We start from the raw sequence: 27,533 nt of genomic DNA, 5'->3' as shown, positions 1-27,533 counted from the left end.
TATGTGATTTAAAAAATTTCAATTCCAAGCTACAGCCCATATGAAAGTGATGGTGTAGTTTCTGTTTGATGAAGTACTTTGGTGTCCATGCTGAAATGATAATATAGACAATGGAAGAGGCAACCCAGGAGAAATGAGATGAATGTCAGAAGGTTTTCAGAGAACGGAGTTAATGGAAATCTGGAGTACATTCTTTGAATTGTAAAGCATACTTCAATGTATATTCAAAGTGAATTTTATAAAAGGTATGAATTTTATGGCATTCTTTGATTATGTTTGTAGCCACAGTTTGCTGGGAATGGAAGTCTAGACTTCTTGTTACTAGATTTGCCCGCTCCATGGAGTGCCAACTTGAAGCCATTTTTTATTTAATCACCCATGGCAATGATAATCATTTCATTCAGTGATTGAAAAAATATATCAAAATCGTAAACAACAGGAAAAGAATGTCTTTCATGTGCATTAAGCTTTGGAGACCTTTAAGTGAAAAAGATGTCCTTTTCCCATCCATGCCTATAATGCTGACCTTATTCCCCTCACAATCCACTACCAGACCCCCTGTGGCCCCTTCCCATGCCTGACATCCCCTCTGAATATGCACACCACATCAATGTGGCTACAACTATGTGTGCAGAGCTGATATTGAGCCATTCCAGGCTCATATGCTGTTCAAGTCATCCAAACTGGTTTTGGAAGGTGAAATAATGCAATTCATTGTTTCTATTTCATAATTGGACATAAAAAGCCATTCGGTTATTTTTAAACTGTGGATATACACAAAAAGTTGATTTTGAGTTTCATTAATTGAAAGGTTTATGCTTCCCCTTGTGCAAAGCACAATTCTACAAAATGAAAAAAAAACTTTTTGGAAAGCTTATAAATGAAGGTAGTGAAACAAGTATTTACTTCATAGGGATGGATCTTGAACTATTCCAGGTAAACGACTATTATTTGACTCTTGAAAATTCAAGCTGTGAGAGGATGACATTGGTGGAAGTTTCCATTGATCGTTTTAAGTTGAAATTGAATCAGTAAATTGTGCAGCTTCACTCCTTTTTGTGAAAAAGATAGTTGTAAATTTAAAAAATTGCATATCTTATTAGGGGTTGCTCACAGAGTACCAAAATAATTTTGGGGAAATGACAAGTTTTTCAGTGAAATATCGAGAAACTTTTATTAAAGCTTGCAGTTATTATTTATTCACATTCTGTTTTGTTTAAATACTGCATTCAGGGATATAACTAAAGTTTACCACTTAAACATTATCTTGATAAGTTTCATGTTTACGAATTTCCTTCAAACAATCATCAGAGAGAGGGATCAGGATGGTGCAGTGGCTAGCATGCTGGCTTGCCATCCAGGGGTCCTGGGTTTGAATCCTGGAAATGGCAGATCTTTTTCAGTGGTATTTCGATCCCTGCTTGAGGTGCTTAGTGGAGAGCACTTTGAGTGAGTATGCCATGTGTCGGATGGGATGTTTAACTGTGGACCCCTTGGTGCCTTTTGATAAGCGTGGGCTAATGCCACATAGAATGGAAAAGCCAAAGTGAAATCTATTCTCCCTTTCATCCCTTCTCTATCTTTAATCTCTACCCTTCCTCCCTTCCCCATCCATCCCTAATTGCACAAATGACCTCAGCTCTTGGTCACCTCCCCTAAATCCACTACTTGTACCATCAGAGAGCATTAAAACATTCTTGTATGGAACGGAAGGACTTAAAATTGGAAGAATGAGTGACTATGATGAATATTATTCATGAGGTGGCATGGTTGAATAAGCTGTTTGGAGATTATTTCTGGCATTTAATCACCACAATCTAAATCATGAAGTGAGAGAAATTAAAGATAATGGAAGCATACACTTCTTGAATGATGTACAGGGTGCAGCAACATAACTTCCTTTTTTATAAGGCAAATTGAATTGAAAAAAGGAAGTAATGTTGCCTCACCATGTACATAGCTTTAATAAGTTATATGCTGACACTGCATATGTACCATTACATTTTGGGGCAGACAAAGTAGCTAAATGTTGATTTTAGGTTATTTCTTGAAAATAACTTATATATTCTTTGCTCTTTACAAAGATTTATCACTTTTCCATTTGAATGTTGATCACCTATTCATCAATAATATGATGGCCTGATAAAGAATAATGCATTGTTTTCAGGTTATGGGTAGGTGACTGGAATGCAAAAGATAGGCTAAAACTAAAGATATAATGGTTAACATGCACTATGGACATATGTATGTATGTCATATTTGGACCTGCAACAATTATATTCCACTTACTGTGCAGTTGGTCCCTTGAATGCAGTCTGGCACAATGAAAGGGCACAAATTCTGCTTGGAAGGAAGGCCGCCTCTTCAAGTATTTTCAGTCAAATTGTACAATTTCCGAAAAACAAAATATTTTTACTGAGAACCTTTGCGCCACAAGACACTATGTATGTCTTAATAAACACTGGCTCCATAACTCTGAAAATGATCTCTATGTCATTACTTGCTTCCAGATGGCTAGCAGATATTTTAGGGATGCTATTAGTAGTGGCAGTGTGGCCATTTACATCAAAATAAACTTAACTTTCTCTGTAAGTGACATGGCCAGTTACTGTAAGGAAATTCATTCTGAAATTGCTGCAATTTATTCAAATAAATATCAAATATGTAGTTATTTCATCAGTTTACCATTCAATAACCAGAGAGTATCAAGTTTTCTGTGACAACTTTGAGCAAGGCCAGGAATTATTTTTGAGTCTAAGGAAAAATGTTAATATCATGTGCTGATCTGAATGTTGACATGTCAAGAGTTTCCAAATTGTATCTAGGAATTGTAGCGCGAAGAGTTTTCCAATCAATGCAAATCAGATTGTCAAAAACGTTGAATTTCATGTATTGGATGAAGATGGTTGAAATAATATGAAAGCATTGTTATAAAAAATCATTATACTTTTATGGTGTCATAAATTTGTCTCCAATGAAATTCTAAGTCAAAAAATTACCCTATGACCCACCAACATATTCCTAACTTCAAAATCATTCAGAATATTGAAAAGTAAACCTTTATATGGCTGCATAGGTTTTTACGGCGGTGGTTTGAAGGATTCTACATTATCGGGTTTCTCCGCGTCGTTGTTAGATGCTGACAACAGTTTTGCCGAAGTTGCATTCGGCATCTTCAGGTCGAAGATAAGGGACTTGGATTTTTGCCACCCTTAAATAGGCGGTCCCGTCTAGTGGCTGCTCGCTGATTGGTCCGTTTCCCGGAGAACTCTCTTCCACACGTTGTGGAGATGGTAGCCTTCATCTCTGTTAATGTTCTCCGGGTTTTTTTTACGATCTCAATTGCTTCTCTAATTAATCGTGGGTAATATCTACTCTCCGTTGCTGTTACGTTTGCTTTTTGGAATAAGATCTCGTGACTGGGTTCACTCCATTTGTGTTCCGAGATGGCCAACAGGTGAAACTGCTTATTTGTTGTTGCCCAGAGGTGTTCCTTCATCCGAACTTTCATTGATCGGCATGTTTCCCCGATGTAGGCTTTCCCACATGAGCAGGGTCCTTGGTAGACCCCTTCGTATAGGTCTTTCGGAATTTTGTCATTGGTCCAGGGAGAGTGTCCGGTATTTTCTTGGTGCAGTTAAATCTTGTCACCACGTCATGTTTTTTCAGGACTCTGGCTATCTTCTCGGATGTTCCCGATGCATAGGGGATAGTAGCGTATGCGTTTGGGTCCAGTTCTGTCTGCATTATTGACTTATCCCAATCCCGTCTACACCTTTCTTCCCTGGCGGTCCTTTTAAGGACCATATCAGAAGCGATAGAATAAGTGAGTAAAAAAGAGATCAGTGTAACACTGAGAATAAAAAAGGAATAACAATGATAAACTTTGTGATGACAACTGAAATATAATTTATAGTGATGTTTAACAGTTTACATTAGCTGTGAATGTGTATTGGGAGGGCGATGTGAGTCACTAGAAAGCATTGATTTCACACTTAAGAGCAAAGAAGGGGGAACACATTACACCTTTCATTGGATACTTGGTAGGTGAATACACACCAGACTAACTTTGACCCAAATGCTTTACCCTCCTAGCATGATGAAACTATTTTAATCTGATTCCTTATCGTATATGGGAAAAATTATATCTCGAATCTATGTGTTCTACTCTTGGTTCTCTCTAATTTTATTGACATGATCATTCCTACTGTAATATGATAATATTACATTAAAATTATATGTTAATATAAAATATTACGTTAATATACTTTGAAAATCACTGCTAAAGATACATCCTTCCAATTAATGCAAGAAATTAAACTGTGGTTTAACCTTTGGTCTGCAGGTGATTCTCCGCCTAGCTCCTCTGATAACTTTGGTACGCTAATCAGTTTATCATAATAACGTTTTACAAATCTGGCTCATTTACGTTGCGTGCGATCCAATTCGCCATTCAATCCAACTCCCTTAGGATCTCATATGCTAGCAGTATATTCTAAATAAGGCCTAACCAGCGAAAGATAATGTCTAATTCTGGGGAATGATTTTTCCTATATGAAATTATGTTTCATCCATGCATTGCATCAATATCTTATCAATATTTTAATCTGGAGCTTCCATATTAATATTTTGGTTTTTGAGGGCCGATTTTTAACTCCGTCAACATTTTTATCACCGCTCAATTCCTTGATTATCAAGCTTGGTATGCCTATGATAGCCCAGGGAATGGGCTTTTCTACTTAAAAAAGTTTCATCTAAAACCTAGGATTCATTTCAGCGCCAACAAATTCATGTGAAAACCTGAAACCTGTGAAAAATGCAAGGTTCTTCTTTCATCATGGAGGATTTCACAATGTTATGCCAGAAACAGTGTTATTTATTCAAATCAGAGATTATAAAGATAATTGAAAAAAGTTCTTCAGAATTGATTCGTTATTTTCAGAACCATGGAATGTAGGTACATGCTATATGTGTGTGAATGGGTATATTTACATGGGAGGAAGGAGTGGGAAATATGTAGTAAATGGAGACTGAAGGAATGTTATGTTTGTAAGAGGTGGATGAGGAGGGGAAAGTATTCAATTTATGTATATAGTTGGGACCTGGGAGAGTTATTATTTTAAATTTTTGGATAAACAATTCTCATTCCTATTCTGTATTTTTAGATATTTTAGGATAAATATTAATTCCATGTTGTACTGTACCTACGTAATAGTTGTATACACAACCAGAAATGCAATGATTTGGCTTCATTTTTTGTACTTACACACCAAATAGCCTCATTATCACCAACAATACTTAAATCGGGTTATAAGTTTTTCTATTATGAAAACCAGTTATCTATGGAAAAAGTTCTATTATGGAAACACTTGCCTTTTCAGCTAAAATTTTATTAACTCAAACATCTTTTGTGAAGCATAGGGTTTTGGAAGGTATGCATGCATGCTTGACGTTAATTTTTATTGTTGTAAAACTTAATTTTCAAAAGCAATTCATATAACAGTAATTGCATTCCTTAGGATTAATAAGGGTGTCATGAATGAACATATGTGGAACCATTGGCTAAATGATGCCATAAATATCATTTTCAGTCATTTCAAACTTTTGTTCAACTGAATCATAAATGTCAGACTCAACCATTTCTATTTCTTGTTGTGACTTCTGTTCATCTCTCAAATGAGGAAGAATATGACCAACTGTACTTATTGGCATCATGCTTTCATGATGCCTTGTACTGGTTTCTGTTGAAGGTGTCCTAAGGGTTTGTTTTCTTAGGAAATGTGTCTTTCTGTTGACACTGTCTTGCTCTTTGCTCCATACATTTTCAGAGGCCCTAAGTTGCTTCTCCCCTGATATTTCCTTTTCCTTCAGCATCCTTATACTTTGTCTTCTCTTGTAGCACAGTATCATTGACACCAAAATTAGAATTAGTGAAGCTGTAGTGCTCAGTCCAATCACCACAGAACCTGAAAAAGAATTCATGTTGTTGCTATAAATTGTTACCAGCTAGACATCAAATCAAAGATTTGATCAATGACAGCAATGAATATTAATAAATGGAACTTCATCAGGACATTTTAATAGTAATTGTATAACTTGGATGTTTGTACTGAAGGGATCAAGATGGTTCAGTGGCTAACATTCTGCCTTTCCACCCCGAGTGCCTGGGTTTGAATCACGGTGGTGGCAGATATTTTTCAGGGGTATCCTTGAGTCCTAATTGAGGTGCTTTGTGGAGGGCACTTTGGGTGAGTAAGCCATCCCTCGGATGGGATGTTAAACTGTGGACCCCTAGGCACCTTTCGATAGGAGTAGGCTAATGCTGATGCTGTATTTTTCTTTCCACCCATTATCCTTTTTATTTAATGGCACAAATGACCTTAGCTGTCGGTCGCCTCCCCTAAAACTACCACTCCTACAATGCTTACACTGATGTAAAGAAGAGATATTCCTAATCATAATAAAAGAGAAGGCCATTATAATCTTAGGTTAACTGAGCCACTACTTTTTTTACCCTCTGAATTTTGTTTATTATTTTAAGGAATATATGTATAGTATATATATATAGTAAATATATAGTACATATATATTATATATAGTATATATATAGCATATTTTATATATATATATATATATATATATATATATATATATATATATATATATATATATATATATATATATATATATATATATATATATATCTCACTTGAAGAAGGCCTCTGAGAGGGCTGAAAGCTCGAACAATTTACCATGTGAGTGTTCTTTTAAATGTTGCTATTCTTTTCTATTTGTGTTATATTGTGTTAGCCCATTATTGTGCCACTCATGTGAGTTTTTCCTTACAATCGTTATATACAGGGTCGCACCCAAAAGTGGTAGGACTGATTTTCTCTGGCGCGAACGGAGCGGTAGAGGGGGGTCTGCCTGGCAGGGTAAGGTGGAGGGGGCTCTTAGCAATAGACCGACACCAACCTCAGTCGCCTGCGGGCTGTCGTTGAGTGAGGACACCGTTTTTAGTGAAGCAAGTTTTTCGTCCGCGTCGAAAAACAAAATGAATCTGAATTTAGAGCAACTTTATTCCGTGAAGTTTTGTGCGAAACTCGGGAAGAAGGCAACTGAGACCCTCGATATGATCAAGCAGGCTTATGGGGACACTGCCTTAAGCCGTTCCACAGTATTTGAGTGGCACAAGTTGTTTAAGATGGTAGGGAGCTCGTTGAAGACGACCATCGCTCCGGACGGCCGTCGACGGCAAGAACCGACACGAATGTGGACAGAGTGAGGACACTGCTGAACACAGACCGACGCTTAACCAGTGAAGAAATGCAAAGTTGGATGCAGCAGACCAGTTGGGTCTGTCTTAATCCAACGTCCAACGCATTATTTCACAGGATTTGGCCATGTGCAAGGTGTGCGCCAAGATGGTGCCGAAAATTGTGCCATGGCGCGCTCGTCGTCAGACAGTTCCTGGCCAAATACGGCATTGCCACGTTGCCGAACCCGCCCTATTCTCCCGATCTGGCACCACCGGACTTCTTCTTCTTCCCCCTGATGAAAAGACAGCTCAAGAGACGACATTTTGACTCGATAAAGATCGTTCAAGAGGCTTCGACGAGGGTCATCAACGGCATCCCCAAAGAAAATTTCCAGCGGGCGTACGGGGAATGGGAGCAACGTTAAACTAAGCGTGTAGCAGCTCAAGGAACATACTTTGAAGATTATTAAGTCGATGTAAGTATATCGTTAATAAAATTCTTGTAAAAAAATCAGTCCTACCACTTTTGGGTTCGACCCTGTATATATATATATATATATATATATATATATATATATATATATATATATATATATAACAAATTGGACAGCAACAAACAATATAAGAACATATAGAAAGATCACTCACATGTTATTTCTTGATCATTTTGACGTATTTCTGCTCCATCTTCATCGGAAGAAATAGAAGTAATGACTGCTGGAATAGTAGAGGTGAGGGGTGCGAGAGAAAGGGAAGGGGACAAGGGAAAGGGGAGAATGGGAGGCGGAGGAGGGGTGAGAGGAATGGTTGGGGAGAGGAAAGGGAGAGGAGAGGCTAGAGGGGAGTGGAGATAGGCAAGGAGGGAGAGGGAGGAGGTGGAATTGACACAAAATTGGAAAAGAAAACAATCTGCTCACCGCAATTATTGCAACATGAGAGACCCAGGTTTCAACTTACAAAGTCGTGATCAAGACCCTGCAAGTCGAAACAAAGGCCACGCACACCAAAACTCATGTGGAAAAACTAAGTATTCACCTCTCCAATATGCATCGCTTCCACAAAACGACAATTCAGACCATTCCCATTAGTGAACGACATTGAGGCCCGGATGCTGATAGGCCATACAGAGCCAAATGAATGACATTTCAAGAGTTTTTAATTCTATAGCGTTATCAGATGTGGGAAGGGATGCTAGGACGGAAACATTGTAACACTGGTTGAAGGGGGTTTTATGATGGGAAGCATGTTTAGGGATGGGGAGACCCGATGGCTCCGATACATTGATGACATCTTTCTACTCTGGCCTCATAGCATAGATTCCCTCAATTCCTTCATCTCCCAACTCAATGATTCCTCATCTCTGTCTTTCACCTTGACCATTTCATCTTCTCAGATCACCTCATAAATACCTCAACAACCTTCACAACTCCCTCCTCCAATGAGGATACCCTGATTCTCTCCTCCATAAAAAAATACTCAAACATTCCTACACCCCCAAGCCTGCCTCAACCACATACTCCCAGCCTCTCTCAATCTGTACTACCTACTTCCCAGGCATTCAGTCCCTCAAATTCATCCTCAAAGACCTGTTCCCATCCTCAAAAATCACAACACTTCCTCCAACCTTCTTCCTAAATGCCCCTCTGTCATCTTCAAACGGCCCGCCAACCTAGCAGATATCCTTAAATACACCAAGCTGCTCTCAAAATCCCTAAAATGACACATGGAACTACATTTTTGCTAACTTAAAATTTCCATAATGTTAGTCATTTTTCTGCTTGGAGGGCACTTTGACAGGTCACCTATATTTGGTGCTTTGGAATGATATTTAATATTTACTTGGGCAAAGTGGAAAGAAATCAAAATAAGGGCCTTAACAGTGTTTACACTACTTCCTTAGCAAGCAAACAAACAATGAATATTTAATGACATTGATTAAAACTGCAAAATATGAAATAAAACTGCAAAATATGTCCCTCATATAACTCACCAACAATCATAATGAGAATGGGGTCCACAGAAGTCTGTTTTGTAATATCCCTGCTTGTTTCACCTGAAAATTAAAGAAGGGCTGTACTAAATGCAACTATTTTCAAATTAAACATGTGGTAGATTTGAAAGAATTTATTTCAAGGAAGTTGTCAAGTTCTCTGCAACAAATCGTATTTGCCTCAAATGTGTTAGAGAGTGAATCAGCACTGGCTGAAGATGCTACGTATCAATGTATCAGACTGCTCAGTTCCGAGTGGGGAATGAGGAGACAAGTTAGGCAGATTAAGGAAGAGGGGCAAGACAGGGGTGTCCATTATCACATGTGCTTTTCAACATATATGTGGAGGAAATGGTTTAAAAGAAATAGGATAAACTGGAGGTAGGAATAAAAATTGGTAGGAAATTTGTAAGATTGATTAGGTTTGGAAATGGTCAAGCTGTAGTTATACAGTTAGACAAGGGGATTCAAACAATGCTGAGGGCTTTGGAAAGTCCATTTGATAGACATGGAAACACAACAAAGGCTATGCAGTTTATGAAAAAGAGCTAAGTAAAATAATAAAATGGTAGTTATAAACTAGAGCAAGTGGAAGCTATCTCGGAAGTATTCTTGAACAAAACGGTCACAGGAGAAGGGACAAAAGAATAAGAATCACATTAGGCAAGAGAGCTCCATAAGAAGGAGAGAGTTGGTGACAGATATGTTAGATGAAGATGTTAAGGAAAGGATCTTAAAAACTTTGATGCTGACTATGGTTTTGTTTAGCGAGAAAACTTAATTGTTGAAGCAGGATAATAGGTGCAGATTGGGAATGATGATCAATGGTAACTAAACAAATGTTATGCAGTTTATGAGAAAGAGGAAGGCTAAGTAAAATAATTAAATAGGAGTTCATAAACTAGAGTGGGTGGAATCTATCTAGGTGAGAAGAAGGGTGGAAATGGACATGAAAGGAAATAGCAAAAGAATCGCTTGGCATGGTAAGGAAGAAGAGAGGATTGTTCAGACAAAAATCTAATATAGGCAGGAAAGATGTGTTTTGAATGGCAATGGGATGTTAAAGAGGGTGATAGAGCTGAGAATATTATGCAAAGGAGGAAGGGGTAGAAATAGTATAAGCATGTTGGACGGAATGAAGGGAGGAAAGAAGTACATTGAAGAGGGACTTACTGTAGTGTTTGATTACAGGTTATATTTTAATTAGGAGAGGCAAATACATCAATTTTTGTAAAATTATATAGGCTGTGGCCATACAAAACCTACCTAAACAAGTAGAACACCCATAATAGTGTTGAAAATCAAGTGATCGAGCAATACTGCTAATTTTTTTGAAGGTTAGATACAATATTTGCCATAATACTGATTTTTTATATTTTAATATTTCAGTTTGAGTGCCATTTTAAGTTAAAAATAGAATGAAATAGTAGTGAAGTTGGAGCTGATGAGCAAGAACAATTATCAAGCAAGATATTACTTGTCCATTCCTTGCTTTCCAAATCTGAGGACTCATTATTTCTCTTTCCACTTTCAATCTCTTGTCTTTCAGAGTCATCATATATTGGTAATGCTGTCGTGGTGAAAAATTGCTCACCTGGCAAATAAAAAAATGGAAAAGGTTTCAGTGTAGATGCACACTGACATAAATCACAGGGGCAATTAAGTGTCCACATCCCAACCAGCATATACTACAGTACACCTGTCTAGTCTAGAAACTTGTTGGAGGTGCAGTTCAAAATCTGGTTCCTGATCTAATTTTAGTTTGGCATTACAGGTAGTCATCAATGCTTGATGCAACAGTGCCTCTAGCCTTTTTAGCTCTGTGATGTTAAAAAAGAGATTGGAATTTGACCAAGAGTACAACAAATTTGTTAATTTAAAATGATATGGCAGTTAAAAATTCACAGACAAAATAAATACATTTCATATCCCAATGCATTATCCTTCCCTGACCCTGTCCCCACCAGAATGGACAGAAGTTATGCCAAACAAAAAGAGGTCTGTCCAATAAATACGTGAACTGAGGCCATTAAAAACTTTATTTTCCAAAATTTAGTGTACATTGATTTTGTCCCCTTCAAAGTACTCTCCTTTCATTACTATACACTTATTTTATCTTCTTTTCCTCTGTTTAAAGCAACCTTGGAATCCTTGGCAGCTAGACTTTTTAGTTTTCTCGTAGTTTCTTGCTTTATTTTATCCATATCTTCTCAGTGATGTCCCCTCATCACATTTTTGCATTTCAGGAATAGGAAAAAGTCGCAGGGGGTTAGATCTGGCTAATAAGGAGGATCATCAAGGATGGTGATTGAATTTTTTGTCAGAAACTGACAAACAATCAATGCTGAATGTGCAGGTGCATTGTCATGGTGAAGGATCCATCCATCGCCTTGAGTCAAATTTGGTCAGACACAGCATACCTGATCTCTCAAATGCTCGAGAACTGTAAGGTAGAACTCAGCATTTAATGTTTTTCCTTCAGGAAGAAATTCATATTGTTGATGCATGATTGATTTTTTGGTTTGATCAATCCACTTGAAATGAGATCTTGTCAGCCATCTTAAAAACGCATAATCCACTTCAAAACAGATGTTTTATTCAGAGCATAATCTTTATAAATAGCTGTCAACATATCAGTAATTTCTTGATAACTTTTACCGAACTTCACCAAAAACTTGATGTTGATTTTTGCTCCGTAATTTCATCAATTTCCATTTTCGACTGACAGTAAAAACATGGACAACAGAAACTAACATAACTGGCACCAAATGCATAGCTTGATGATCTGCCAATTATAGATTACTCATTGGGTCTCAGGCAACGCTAGTGGGTGGGACTAGAGTCTGCGTAATGGCCACCAGGTTGCACCAGTTTGCGTATTTATTGGATAGACCTCATATACCTGCCATTTATTTCTGCATAGCCTCCCCTGTCTTTCTGTCAATATCACTATATAAGTCATCACCTTCTCTTCCTTGATCTCAACCAACCCACCACTAACCACCCTGCTGCTTCCTCTTCCTTCCAAACTAATAAATGAGATTAGTTTCAAAAGTAAAGACTGATCAGTTATAAATATCAATTTGCAACACATCAGTTCAATCATGCACATTAGATGCAACTAATACATGAGATTAGTTTCAAAAGTAAAGACTGATCAGTTATAAATATCAATTTGCAACACATCAGTTCAATCATGCACATTTAACTGATCTTTTGAAAATTTAACTGCCATAATGACATTACTTCATTGCTATTTGCCATTGTGGGACAGTGTGTCATATTGATTATTATTAGAATACTTCTTTTTCATTTTAATAATATTATCACACCCATATTATGAAATATTAAGAATATTTTATGCTTTCAGGTATTATTGCTCTCAATAAAAATTGCCAATTGTTTATAGAATATCTTCAATGTTTCTTTCGTAATTTAGGAGTATAAATTTAGTTTTTTGCACATGATGTGAAAGTGCAAAATGTGGTCACCATCCTTGAAAAACTATTTATTAGTCCTTAAATTATTAAATATCTGTTCATCTTCATTCGACCCTTCTCTCTAAATTTCATAGCTAAAGTGGATAAGCTGTTAGCTGAGATCTCTCAGTATCTTAGGCTAAAATTGGTTTAGAGACATGTATGACATGTATAGGACCATTACTAAAGCACTTATCACTCAAAATCAAATGTTATGAGGATAACAGACTTTGGTGCCATAATGCAAAGAATTTGGTAATTGCCTATGTGAAGGATTTTTCCATTAAGTAATGGAATTACTTTTTTATGAATACTGGCTGGCATATGTTTCACACAGGATTCATAACCCATGGGCAAGAGCAAATGCTGTCTATTACATGGATATGCTCAAGAGATTAAGAAAAGAGTCTCCTAAACTGGAAAGGAGATGTTTGATATCTGGCAGTTTAACCATGGTAATACTCCCAGCACACCCCTCAGAGTTGAATCTGGGAGGTCTGGCAAAGCACAACTTGGTGCAATGGTGCTTTAGTCTACCTAAGTCCTGACCTGGCTTGGTCAGGCATTTCCTTGTTTCTTTTAATCAAGTCTGGCCCAAAAGGAGTCATCAAAGCATCCCCAATGGCCATGACAAAGGCTCTGTATAAGATTTCTGTCAACGTATTCGAGGATGTATTGTATGGCAGAATCCCTGGCAAAAATGTGAGAATGCAACTACTTAGAAGAATTTTAAACCTTTATCACAATCCTTGCATAACATTTTTTCTACAGATATGATTGCATTTAGTATGGACAAATATTGCGTGAGGAAAAATGACATTGATCGTGGAATAGTAAAGAATCATATGTTACCATATGACACATGAAATTGAGCTGGATATTATTTAAGTCCAAGGGAATTTATTGAAATAAATATTGTTCCAAGACTAGAATTTTTAAATAGATATCCATCTACCTACCTCCACATTTATATTATTTTCAGTTAAAATTTCATGCAGGAAAATACTTCAAATAAAACTATTCCTTCTAAATTTAGTGCCTGTGATCATGTCTATTAAATCGTAGGTGTAAAAAGTACTGTAATGCTCAATAAAATATTAAGTATAGAAGAACTTATCTCATTTTAGCAAAGTACACAGTGGCTAAATGTTTTCAGGAAAAATTGCTTTATCTTATCAAGCTTTGCTTGTATAAATATGTTATTTCAATATTGTACAACCATGTACAATATTAATTTACAATCATTATTTTATTTGTATGATTCATTACAGCCATATGTGTTTACTTAGACAAATGTAGATTTTTATGTCAGAAATGGATTTAGCTGCTGAGTCCACTTGCTTATGTCTCTTTATGCTCATGTTTTGGTAAATGGAGATGCATATTCTCCACAAGTTTGCCATAATTTCAGGAGAATGTGAAGTAAATGAGAGAATGTGATTAGAGTGCATTTATTGCAACAAATTTAAGGAAACTACTAAGAGAATCCAAAACTCCTTATCGGTAAAATTTGTCAACATTGTCTTCTAAAATATCCACATCCTATCTCACAAGTTTCTTCCATACTACCTAGAGGATTCCTAAGCTCACACTATAATGGGCGACTTCCTTAGCTCACACTATAAGCTTTTCAAGCCTCATATCTATCATTCTAATCAGCAGGTGCAGTTAATTTCTGTAAACCTGGCTTGGACAGTGAGAGGATACAGTGGAGAGGATAATTATTAGGGGTGCATGCAGGCTGGACGTCAAATGCAGTAACTGATTGTTGGTTAGGGTAGGTCAAAGTTAATATTGCTGACCATGCATTTCACAGGTATGTAATCAGATGTAAACAGCGTTGCCTTCTCAGGTGGAGGGGAATAAACCCTCCCCTTCCCTTACCTCCCCATCACTGTTGCCTCTCCAAATTGCTGTCACTCATGCTCCTCCTAAGAGCCAGTAGCACCTCCCCTGTTAATCCAAGATGGACTTGACCTATCTGCACAATAAGCTGTGTAAGGTCAGCCAGCTTATCCAAAACGGTTTCAACTTTTTACCTCATTATTAATAGGCACCAGGGTATACTTGAGAAACACCCATAATTAATTATTGCATAAACTATCATATTTCCTTTTTTGTCCACCCTCTATGCTTACATTGGGGATTCTACAGTTCAAATTTTAGTTTCAAAAATCCAAATAAAAATTAATCTAGGATTACCAATCAGAAATGACATAATTTCTAAAGATAATTTTTTTTGAAGATGCACTTACCATTATCTACCAACTTTTCACAAATTGGGGAGTCCCCTGACCATCTTCCTTTGTCAGTACATTTTCTTGTCTCACTTCCAATTAGTGTATAACCATATGGACACGAGTAGTAAACCTCAAGAGGAAAACTTGATGAGTTGTGTGTGACACTCATCAGTGTGAATTCATTTTTATGAGGGTAGCCACATCCAATGTAACCTGAAGTAAAAATAGTAATAATGAAGTCATTATTTGAAGATTTGACTGAGTCCTTATACGACATGGTCCCTCTTATACTGCAAAGTAATCCATTATTAATCAAATAAATGCAGTAGGCCAATTTTTCATAGAAGACCCTGAATAGCTAAAATTATTGAAGGGATAGCTGGTGTATGCCAATCCCATCCTGGAAATGAGATCTCCTCTGCTGAAGTTACTGATCTTACTGGATCTCATGTAAGTTAGAGGATCTGGAAATTTGGGATGCACAGCAGGAAAGATTGGTCTCAATGTAAAAAGTGAGTGGCCTGGTCATGCAGCAAGACTTTCTGCTTAACATCCCTACTCCTCCTTCCCTAATCCCTATTTTTCTCTACGTCTTTTACAAAAATCACAAAACTCTCTCATGAATCTCAGTAGCCTAAATTTAATTGGTTTATGCTCAAACGATTATATATGAAAATGTAGATTGACTTCTCAATTAAAAACTGTTGTTTAAGAAGGAAAAAGAATTTGAAAATAATGATCGGTCAAATAAATTAAATTCTCCCAATCATATGTATGTATTTTTGATTTTTTCAAAGCTAGTTTGCCAGTTTCGTCCAAGCAGTCTGGTTGGAAAATCACGCCTCCTCCTGAAGTTTTTTTTTGCCTTTGTAACACATTGGAGCATTTGCTTTAACAGCAATACGCCATCAAGTTTGCGTGCAGCTTGGAAAGAATGCAACCAATACATTCCAGATGTTTCAAGAGGCCTTCAAGGACAACTGCAACAATTCAATGTTAAAGCCCGGGAAGTGGCACAAAGTGTTTAAGGAGGGCCATGAGGAGGTCACATACGAACCACGTTCTGGATGCCCAACAATTGCCAGAAGAGACGAAAACATGGATTGTGTACTTGTAAGTTTGCATTCCACCTTTAAGTCATGGGGAGACTATACAAAATATCCAAAAGCACGTTACAATATTCCTGAGAGACACTCCTGTCAAGGTGTTTCAGGGTGCTTTCCAAGCATGGCAGACACGTCTCCATAAGTGTATTGATGCAGGGGGAGAATATTTTGAAGAATTTTAAGCAGTTTTACATGTACGATCAATACATTTATTTTTTCCAGAGAATGCTCATTACTTTTATAGCACACCCCGTACATATTAATACTCCCTCAATGGACTGCAACCTAGACATGGTGGAAGGGCTTGCATGTTCCAATGATCCCTAGAGTTGTTCTGTTTGGAACAAAGAAAGTTGATAAGGGTAGGGTCACCCATAGGTGGAAGTTTAACAGCCGGACGAAAGGTAGTCTGTGCTGTGTGTATTCCTCACTGAGGTGGCTGCAAATGCATCTGTCCCCAGGGGGGATGCCATTGAGTGATCGGTCTACATTAAAAATACTATTGAGGAAGGGTACAGGAAACTACCTTGATCATTAATCCCAAAATTTTTATGATTGACAGTGTAGAGAAAATGAATCCTGGCAACCATAGGTCTCCATCCAAATTCAAAGAAATATGTGAGATCCTGTGGCAGTAACTTTTAACAAAGTAACAGAGATGAAGACTACTACAATTTTCCACTGGATAGCAGTTTTCCAATTTTTCACTTTTAACAAATTCATCCACTAATAACTGTTGGAGAAGTCATAAAATAACAAATGCTAATAAAATTTCTACGTTGATTATTTCTTAGTAATAATTAAAACTTAATGATACCCCCTTGTGCATGTATACACAAACACACACACATTTGGGGAACAGGTGCAAGCCTAAAAAAAGACAAGAAGTCAGAAAAGAAAGAAACTTACATGAAAATTGAATATTCTTTCCACCTTTCTTCATTTGAAGAAAGTTGGTGATATATCATATTATATATTTACCTGACTGGCATATGTACTTATTTGTGTGATGACAGGAAAGTGGCATCCATTCATAATCATATTCCCTGTCCAAGGCAACACATGTTTCATTTTCCTCACTCTTCCAGTTATTTTCAAAGTTTTTATTTATACTTCCAGCATAGGAATTATTTGCAAAGTGTCCTTCACCTAATGAACCACCTAAAAAGAAAAATTAGCTTCTGAATACTACAAATCTTTTGCGTCAACTTTGTTGAAAACTCCATGAAATAAACATTTATGTTCTATACATTACACTTCAATGATGCCAAAATTCACAAATTGTTACTCATTCATTATATTGAAATACCTTTTTCAGCCTAAATTGAAGATTAAAATTTTTTGTTTGAGTAGTTTGACTCTGTGTAACAAATTATGGAGAATTTGATCAATTGAAAAGTTGGACTTTTCAGATATCATATATTCCCGACAACTTCAGGTATTGGGAGGAATAGAATTGTGTGTTATTTACATTCCATAGGTTTTAGCTTAGCATGGGCATCACCTTATCAACAAGATATTCTATTTTGCTCTTTTTATATACTCTTTTGCTCAATTTAAATACCTCTTACTATAACAGGGTTAATTTAGGTTCGATTAAGTACTGTCTCCAATCCTAATGATTGGGGATAGGAAAAATTGGCTCACCTGAAACCCATTGCCATTTCTCAGAATAATTTTGCCTCTGCACTCCAATCCAGAAATATTTAAAGGCTGGAGCATTAGATTTCACCAAGTTTTGAAGGGCTTTGCTTTGTGGTTCAAACAATTGGCCATTTATTAAAGCACATTTTTCAACTGCATCAGAAAAATTAATCCTAACCTGAAATAATAATGCCATTGTTACTCATTTAATGATTATGATGTATGTATATTATTGTATATGACCAAAATATATTAATGAAAACATGTAATTGAATAGTAAAAGATTCCTTGATTCCATGGAAAGAACTGTCATATGAACTAATGATTTTAATATCTCATTTTCTATTATTAATAATCAATTATCAATTTTGATAGGTAGACCTGCTAATATTAATGAATTTACATATCATGGAGGGTTTCCAAGTAAAATGAATTCATGTGGACAAAGGAATACATTTGTTTAATTATTATTAATGGAAATAACAGTTTTTAGAAAGAGTAAGGCAAAAAGATATATATTAATTCAGCTGATTGTAGAGGCGTTTTTATATGCACAAGTATCAAGAAATTGAACATTTTTGCTGTGGCCCAAATTACATAAAGGTCGATACTGGTAATAGAAAATTAGTTAATTATTTTATATAATCAAAGAATCAATTTCATTTGCACTGCATGAAGGACATTTTAAGATTGTGTAAATGTACAAATACATAAACATACAAACACATAGGAGTGCATGCATACACACACACACACACATATAAAAAAATATATATATATATACATATATATAAATAAATAAATAAATAAATAAATATATATATAAATAAATAAATATATACTATATATATATATATATATATGTATATATATATATATATATATATATATATATATATATATATATATATATATATATATATATATATATATATATATATTATATATATATATGTAGACCTGAGTATGCCTGGAAAAATCTTTGTGGAGAGGTTTTTAAAAAGTATATGTAAAGGATAAAGTAGTGGCGGGAGGCACATACTCAGAAATAAGGAGGGGAGTTCATCGGGGCAACAAATTTTTAGAGACTAAGATGGCGTAGTTTAGTTTGGATGTCATCTACTGAGATGGTCAAAGATGTTATAGACATTGAGGTTCGAGTCAAAAAATTATGCCAAGGAGTACTATTGCATTTTACATAAAGCAATGAGAATACTTCATAAAAAAGATTTTTCATGCCATCAAATGAGCAAGCCGAATTTTGCTAAAAAACCTGACATCTTTTTCATACTCTCGACATGATTCTAACAATGTTTTGTGATTTCTGAGATATAAGATTCACATTCTTTTACAACTATTTCTGTAATTTCTAATTCATTTTGCACATTTTAACCTTAACAGCAAAAATTTAGCATAATATAATTGCAATCTCACTCTATTTTTATTATTTATGTGGTAAATTCTTATAAGCAATTAGATTCCTCGGTTAAAAGTTAAATCACCTAGTAAAATGGATAGTTTTAAACATGTTAAAGGGAGTAAACAATTGGATGCCCTGATTTAGAATGCCATAAAAGTAATTTAAAGCCTCATTTGTGTCTATGGATATGTACAAAGCACAAGTTAATATTCAGCTAGTAATTTTCCTGAGCAGAGAAGTCATAATTTAGGAAGTTGTATTTGTACAATGTAAAATCAATAACTTGAATTGGATATGGCAGTTGAAGTTGTAACTCTGCACTTCATGAGCCATTAAGGGTGATACAGATCTTTATCTGCCTCTAGGAATCATCCTCTCCTTGAATGGACACCTAACCACAATTTAAACTTACCAACATCTCCCTGTTGATCCAGGCGTTTTCGATGTGCACCTATAACAATGAGGATGTTTTTAAAAGCATTAATGCCAAAGCCTAATCTACTTCTCACCAGAGATTTCATCATGTAAAGAACCGGTGGTGGTCCAAGGGTGTGAAATATGGAGAAAATGGGGAAAGATGAATTATTTGGAATCTTACCTCCATCAATTTAGGGCGACACTCTATAAAAGAGTACTGTTGCATTTTTGTGATGAAGAATTCCATCGTGGAGCAATCATTACCGTTATTCGTGCAGCTTCATCATCAAAGTCGAAGAATGACGCATGGGAAGCAGCTTTAACAGTTCGATCCGTTGCTATGTAGTCAGTTGAGGCTTGACCTTGTGAATCCCATTCCCTGCTTCATCTTCACTACCTTTCTCCCCAGTTTCCTATTCAGCACTTTCCACCTCTCTGTTATACAGTTGAACCTCTTGTGACGAGCGTAAGTCGTAACGTGATCGTTCTCGTTATGTGATACATTCGTTTAGTGAAAAAATATTTCGCATGTAAATCAATGTAAAATACGATTTTGGGTTCCAAACCGAAAAAAAACAATTATGCACAAGGTTATTCAAAGAAAATTATGTTTACTTTGGTTACGATCGTGGATCGTGTTAATCTTTTATCGCGGAATAAAGCAACCTAAATTGCGAATACGATTTTAAAAATAAAAAAGAGCCGTCGTAAATAGCTTATAATTAATGATACGTACCTAATTTGTTTTTACTGGAAATCTGTCTAGAGATATATGATTTTGTCAACGATTCAAAAAGCTGTTGAAATGGGACTCAGTATTAATCATATACATTTTTGGTGCGCATCGCCACTTTATAATTTGGGCGATGCCTCGTACGCATGGTAACGATGCAACAGTTTCCCGTGATCTCCACATCATATTTAGCCTGTTGTTTGGGACTTAACACTTCTTGAAGGCTGTTGGACTACATGAACGGTGAATAAGCAGGGGTTTAAATTCCAATTCACGTTTGAATTTGCGCAACAGCAGCGTGAGACGACATTTCGTTGGTTTTTGGCCGGGCAAGGTACAAGATGCGTTCCATAAGTAATGCAATTGAAGAATTTCCCGCGGCGCTCCTATTGGTCAGAGTGGGATCGAACCACTTGGGTGGACTCGCTAAGCTTTGCCGCGAAACCGGTCTCAATCCTCTCCAAGCTGTGGAAGCGGCAGGACGTCAGTTATTGTAAACCTCTGCGCGGAAACCGAGTCACGAAATAAATGAAATCAACGATCGAGCGAAAATTTCAAGTAAACATTTGCTACGAAATAAAAATGGACCTGATTATTCCGTCAACGTCATCAATGGTGACCAAACCTTGAGTTTTGAATACGATCTAGAAGCAAAACGCCAAAGCTCTGAGTGGGACACCGACCAGTCCCCCGAGCCCAAAAAGGCAAGACTGAGCAAATCAAAAGTGAAAACAATTCTCATTGTCTTTTTCGACAATCAAGGAGTGGTCCATAACGAGTTTGTTCCTCAAAGACAGGCAGTCAACGCTACCCACTACGTATATGTGCTGAAAAGACTCCGAAAAATGGTCATCAGGACGAGAAAAGACATCTTCGCTACCTGGCAACTCCATCACGACAACGCGCATCGAGTCCGCGAGTTCCTGGCCAAACACCAGGTGCCAACGCTACCCCACCCTCAATTTAGTCCTGACGTCCCCCAGCAGACTTCTTGTTCCTTCGGATTAAGGAACCCGGTTTTCGTCCATAGAAGAGATCCAATCAGCCGTAACGGAGACCTTGCGACAGGTCCCCGAAGACGCCTTCCAGGGCACGTAAGCTCAGGGCAGAGTCGATGGAAAAAATGTGTAGAGGCCCAAGGACAGTACTTTGAAGAATTTTAATTGTTTGTGCAAATCTGTTCAATAAATTACTTTTAAAAATAATTGCATTACTTTTGGAACGCACCCTGTAATTAGTCTCTTCTATTGTTACGTGCAGAAAAGCTGGGTTCCTTCGGCATCTTTTTCCAGAAGAGACATGTATCGTCATAATTAAAATCCTTTACAGGCCGGTAACCCTCACAATATAAGAGTTTCTTGAAGTCACATATTTCGTTCTCTGCTACCTTTGACCCAAAGCTTGCTATACAGGTATGCAAACAGAATGAGTGTTGAACACAAACTGAAGTAGCAGGCGCCCAATCATCCAGGGAATTCCCCTATCCAAGTCACTTGTTGTGCGAAAAGCCATTCATTAAGCGAGTCATTTTCGGGACCAATAATATCGCTCCTTATACGCATTATTCGCAATGCAAGGTGCTCGTTTGGCGAGATTCCTCTGCATACGAGTAGTGATCCAGAAAATTCTTGGCCTGATGATGAATACGATAATTTATGTTTTCAAAAAATTTTAAATTTTTCATCCTTATCGCCTTTAATGTGAATTATTTTCATCCATTGGTGTTCCATTGTCATTATCCCATCTCAGAATCGTACTTGCAAAAGTGCTGTGAAGTACTCATCTACAGCTGCAATGACTAGAATGAATTGGGGGAAAAATTAACCACAACATTAACTTTTGAGTTTTTAGAAGAGGTGGAAGTCTGAGGGAACCAAATATTGGCAATAGGGTGGATGTTCCACCACTTTGTGGACAGGACCTGATGGAAAACGGTTGTTATCCTCTAAAAGCTGGGTCTCTCATCACAAAGGCTTGCATCCAGTTTCGTTAAGGTAGAATCGAATAGTCTTCCCAGTTATCGTTTTCCTTTTTAAAAATAGTCGATCGATAGAATTCATTTTCTATCCATAAAAAACCGACTCCATGACCTAAAGTTCATGTCCATGATTTCCTGTATGGTTACGTTTTCGGCGTCCTTCAGGTGGAATCAACTTGGAGGCTTTCAAGGTCACATTTAAAATCCTTTCTTTACCCATTTCTTCACGGTTGAACAGCTTTAACGAATGTTTGCATTCAGTTTCATTAGAAGGTAGATTAGAACTTTCTAGTTATTTTTTCCCTTTTTTCAAGGTGGTCGATCAACAGAATTCCTTTTCTATCCAAAAAACCAATGCCATTATATTTGTCATCAATGAAGCATCTTCGGCTAATCACGCTTGATTTTTATGCCTGCCACTGCGCCAGGCAGTTCGGAAAGTGTTGTCGAAATGTCTTTTGATCCAGAGTGACACCCATCTTGTACTATGCTTGGTCATATGCAATTCCTCATGCAAAATGTAACCAACGGGTTCTTTTTATATCCTTATATTATTAGCAATTTCACAAATCTTCATATGCCGATCTTCCAGAATCACATCATTCACTTTTTCTATGATTTCCGGTGTGGTTGCACATTTCGGAAGTGAATCATCTTGGAGGCCACGTTTAAACACGGCCGCCCATTTCTTCATGGAGGAGGTTGATCAAGAAGAGTTGCAATGCACATTTACAATCCTCAAATCAATTTTGGTCAGTATTTAACCGTTTTCATAAAGAATTTTTTCCCTGCAAAATACAACTGATTCAAAGGACTTTCTTAAACGAACTGTTTGATGGAATAGCTTGCAATTTCATTCTGCATCTCCCCATATTCGTACCAACATAAGAGGAGGGAATCATCTGAGTAGTGACGCCCACCCATGACTAATAACACAAAGACCAATTTTTATTTGCCATATATCACCGTTTGTGGTACTAATATCTCCTTATATTTTTTAGCATAATTTTGCTTCAATGAAATAAAAGCAAAAGAATTTAGGTTTGCCCTATGCATCTTGAACTTGGTATATCTATTTAAATTAAAAATATCTTAAAAAGAAAGCTTTTTACCAATGTTATGAGCAGTTTTTTAAAATGCAATGCAAGCACAATATTTTTGTTAAATTCTATTACAAATTAGAATAATTATCAAATTGATTTTATCGGGTTTACCAATGACCCTTTGTTTTTATCATATTCTTCCCCAGCAAAATGAATGCACATATCCGGAGTTGTAACGATTTTAGTGATGTTTGCTGACTTCTGACACCAATCGTCAATATTACCTAGAAAAATATCATAATGGCATTAATATCATTTCATTGCCAGTTTTGGTGGCATGTAGATATTTAGTATTCAATCCGCTGGATATACGAATGTAAAACCAGTTTTGTAAAATTATATCGCATTTAGAAAACCTTAATTCAATCAAATATTGAAATGGTTCCAAAGACACTCTGGATATTATTTTAATGGTTGTTTCTTGATCACAATAATAGATACAAAAGTATTGCCATAAATATCCATGGGAACAGTTAAGACCATGAATATATTGAAAATGGTGGTCTGATGCAACACATCTTAATTGGACCAGATATATATTATTGCCCTTATAAGGAAATAAAGTATCGTATTTTCCCAACGATAACACGCGCGTAATCTATAGAAAAATGTTCAGTTGATCGAAAAAATGATGACGATGCGCGTTATGTAATGAAAATTGAAACAAATTCAAACATTTACATACCTTTGCACACAATAATTTAAAAAAGAGTCTCGAAAAAATAAATAAGTCTGGGAGCATGCCTGTCTAATTGCATTCTATTTTATATACAGCTGCTACTGCTACAGTTAATTCATCTCTTAAATCCATTAGAAAAAGAAGAAACATATTCTAATACGTAGTACTTTTTATTCTAATGCATAGTACTTCACGTATACGTAGAGTACGTCATATTATATACACATGCGTATAAATATATGATAGAATAGGTAGGCCACTCGAATCCAAGAAAGTCGTCACTCGATAAACAATTGAATAAAATTAAGTGAATTTATTATCTCTTATCACCGAATTCACTCTCCGAAGTTAACTCTTCCTCATCTTCTAGCAAGGGCGTTGAAATATTGCCTTAAGATTTTTCAAATCCATTTTTTACACAAGTCGCTCTGACATCCTGCCAACTTTTCAGGATCCACCGGCTCATTTCTTTACTAGGCACTCTTTTAATCCTTCCGGATTCTGTGCAGTCTTACATACCAGACATCCAATTTTCCCAACAAGAGCGTAAATTTGATTTAAAAGATTTATTAATGGATAAATCCTGGCAGCCTCGCGATTTAATTTTTCTTTCGCAAAATTGATGATTTCTTGCTTAAACATCGCTGTATACGATTTTCTTCTCCATTGGTAATTTTCTTGAAAAAAATCTAAATTACAAAAGCTTAACTCAATTCAGGTTTGAAAAAATCACCATGTAGGCGGCATTTTCATAGAGCTTGGAAAGTGCCCAGAGCTGAGCGCCGATTCTACCAACTATACGCATATTATGTAACAAAGCGAAGTAAAGCAAACAAAACAAGAAAACTCTATTTCATTCATTCTCTTATTTTTTATGTTTGCTTTCCTGAAAGTTACTTTTCTAGCAAATAAGAGTGCACACAAACCTATGTCTCATTTCGACTTACGAATTATAGTGAAAAAGCAATGAGGCGGCATATTGCGTTGGCTTGTAAATATTGTTTATTTTTTTATCCTTCTGTTGCTTGGAATTAATTTTAATTACCTGGCTCTAATCTTGTGCATACTTATGGTAGATATAGCCACAGGCAATGATGATTGCATGTATTCATAGGTTGTTACCCTCTATTAGTGTATGGATATAGACGTATTTTTTACAAACAATATATACAATTTTTACGCGTATATATAATATTTCCCTCCCCGGACTGAAACCTTGACGTGGTGGAAGGGATTGTGCGTTCCGATGACCCGTAGAGCTGTGCTGGCGGGAGTAATAATAATTGCTCCTGGTAGGGTCACCCATTCCAGATAGGTCGAAGGCTAGAAGCCAGACGAAAGGTTGTCCACGCAGCGTCTGTTCCTCATTGAGGCGGCTGCAATGGCGTCTGACCCCAGTGGGGCGGCCAGTAAGTGATGGTGTCACGTTAAAAACACATTGAGGAAGGCAACGGGAAACCACCTCAATTATCATTCCCAAGATTAACATGATGGACAATACAGAGATTTTGAGTCCTGGCAACTACGGGGCTTGGCCCAATTGGTCGTGTGTCGTGCCCGGCAGCGGGGGAGGCAAGGCTTCGGCGGTCGTCATCCCACGAAACCCTTGCAAGGGAAAACCAGCAGCAGCAGGACAGAAGACGCAGAAGAAGAAGACCACATTAGTTAGAATAGGAACGTGGAATGTGTGGACAATGATGAGGACAGGGAAACTGCAGAATATTAAGCGAGAGATGGAAAGGGGAAAAATAGATATTTTAGGTCGATGCGAGGTGAAATGGAAAGATAGCGGGGATTACTGGAGTGATAATTATAGAATAATATACAGCGGCGGGGACGAGAGCCAACGAGGGGTTGCCATATTATTGAATGAAGAGGTAGGAAGAAGCATAGTCAACATAGAACAGGTAACGGATAAAATATTACTAGTAGAGATAAAAGCAGAACCGACGAACTTGGTAATTATTCAGGTATATGCGCCACCGACCAACCATAAGGAAGAAGAGGTCGATAGGATATACGATCAGTTAGAGGACATAATGGCGTGTGTTCCCGCAGGGAAACATTTGATAGTGATGGTGGAATGGAATGCGACGGTAGGCGAAGGAGAGATGGTGATGAGGTGGGGGACTACGGTTTAGGCACGAGGAATGACCGCGGGTAGAAAGCAGTTCAGTTCTGCAGAAGACAGGAGTTAGTCATCACCATCACTTGGTTAAGACACTACAAAAGACGCAGGTATTCATGGAAAATGCCAGGTGACTCACAAAGGTATCAGCTAGATTATATCCTGGTTAGACACAGGTTTAGGAACAGTGTGATGAATTCGCACAGCTTCCCGGGAGTGGATGCGGACCCTGACCACAATTTAGTTCTTATGAAATGTAGCGTTCGTTTTAAAAAGATAAGGCAGAGGCGGCGAGTTAGAAAATGGAACGTAGAAGCATTAAATGGTTTGAAAAGGAAGGAGTACAAACAGGCGGTGGAGGAAATCATGGAGGATGGTAAAGAGCTAAATACTATCGAAGAAAAATGGGAAAGGATCAAGAAAGGGTTGTCTAAAGCCGCAAAACACACTATTGGAACCGTTAACGCGAAAAGAACTAGAAAACATTTCATCACGGATGAGATGATTACAAAGATGGATGAGCGGAGAAAATGGAAGAATGTAAATACAGAGTTAGGCAAAATGAAGTACAAAGAATTAAACAATAAATTGAGGCGGCCAACAAATAAAGCAAAAGAAGCATGGTGGAAGACGCAGTGCGAGGATATGGAAAGTCTGCAGAGGAAGGGTGAAATTGGTGTACTGTATAAGAAAGTTAAATCTTTATCGGGAAGTAAGATAGGGAGATCTATGCTGACAGTTATAGATAAGGCGGGTAAGATAATAGTTGACACTGGAAAGATCCAAGAGAGATGGAAGGAGTACATTAGAAGAACTGTATAATAAAGAAATTCCACCAACAAAGTTAGACATAGAAAAGGAATATGACGTAGAAGAAGATAGCTTAGGTCCAGGCATACTAGACGATGAGATACAAAGGGCATTAAGAGGGGTGGATAACATTCCCGCGGAACTATTGAAATGTTTAGGCAAATGTGGGAGGAAGAGGCTATATGGGCTGATTTGTAGTATCTATGAGGAAGGAATCTGGCCGGAAGACTTTGTGAGATCAGTATTAGTTCCTACTCCAAAAAGATAAAGGCTACATCATGTGAGGACGACAGGATAATAAGTTTGATATCCCACGCAGCTAAAGTTGTTCTCAGGATCATAAACAAAAGGATAGGGAGTAGGGCAAATGATTACTTTGGGGATGATCAGTTTGGGTTTAGGAAGGGGAGAGGTACGCGTGATGCCATTGCAGTAATGAGATTATTAATCGAGAGGAATATAGAATCCAACAGGAGGTATTTGCCTGTTTTGTAGATTTTGAAAAAGCGTTTGATAGAGTGAATTGGGAAAAACTAATGAGTATTCCG

At 37.0% G+C, this 27,533-nt stretch overlaps 1 protein-coding gene across 1 annotated transcript; it reads right to left on the bottom strand.

Moving 5' to 3' along the window:
- Positions 1 to 5,514: 5,514 nt before the first annotated feature.
- LOC139695456 (uncharacterized) lies at positions 5,515 to 19,801 on the bottom strand. Its single transcript, XM_071594276.1, has 7 exons — positions 19,736 to 19,801; positions 19,550 to 19,588; positions 17,721 to 17,895; positions 17,055 to 17,234; positions 14,983 to 15,180; positions 9,249 to 9,311; positions 5,515 to 5,966 (listed from the first exon to the last, which is right to left on the bottom strand). The coding sequence occupies exons 1-7, from the start codon at positions 19,799 to 19,801 to the stop codon at positions 5,563 to 5,565; spliced, it is 1,125 nt and encodes a 374-aa protein (XP_071450377.1). The 3' UTR covers positions 5,515 to 5,562.
- Positions 19,802 to 27,533: the final 7,732 nt, after the last annotated feature.

The sequence above is a fragment of the Hetaerina americana genome, unplaced genomic scaffold (assembly GCF_022747635.1).
Source record: "Hetaerina americana unplaced genomic scaffold, ioHetAmer1.1.p SCAF_1, whole genome shotgun sequence".
NCBI classification, from domain to species: domain Eukaryota; kingdom Metazoa; phylum Arthropoda; class Insecta; order Odonata; family Calopterygidae; genus Hetaerina; species Hetaerina americana.
This window is presented reverse-complemented; position numbering and strand designations above follow the sequence as displayed.

Excerpts from the sequence above, each read along its gene's own strand:
- LOC139695456 (XM_071594276.1), bottom strand. The coding sequence starts at position 19,801 with ATGGAATTCTTCATCACAAAAATGCAACAGTACTCTTTTATAGAGTGT. Across the intron at positions 19,589-19,735 it reads GTCGCCCTAAATTGATGGAG|GTGCACATCGAAAACGCCTG; the intron begins GTAAGATTCCAA and ends TCATTGTTATAG. Across the intron at positions 15,181-17,054 it reads TAAGTACATATGCCAGTCAG|GTTACATTGGATGTGGCTAC; the intron begins GTAAATATATAA and ends TTTTTACTTCAG.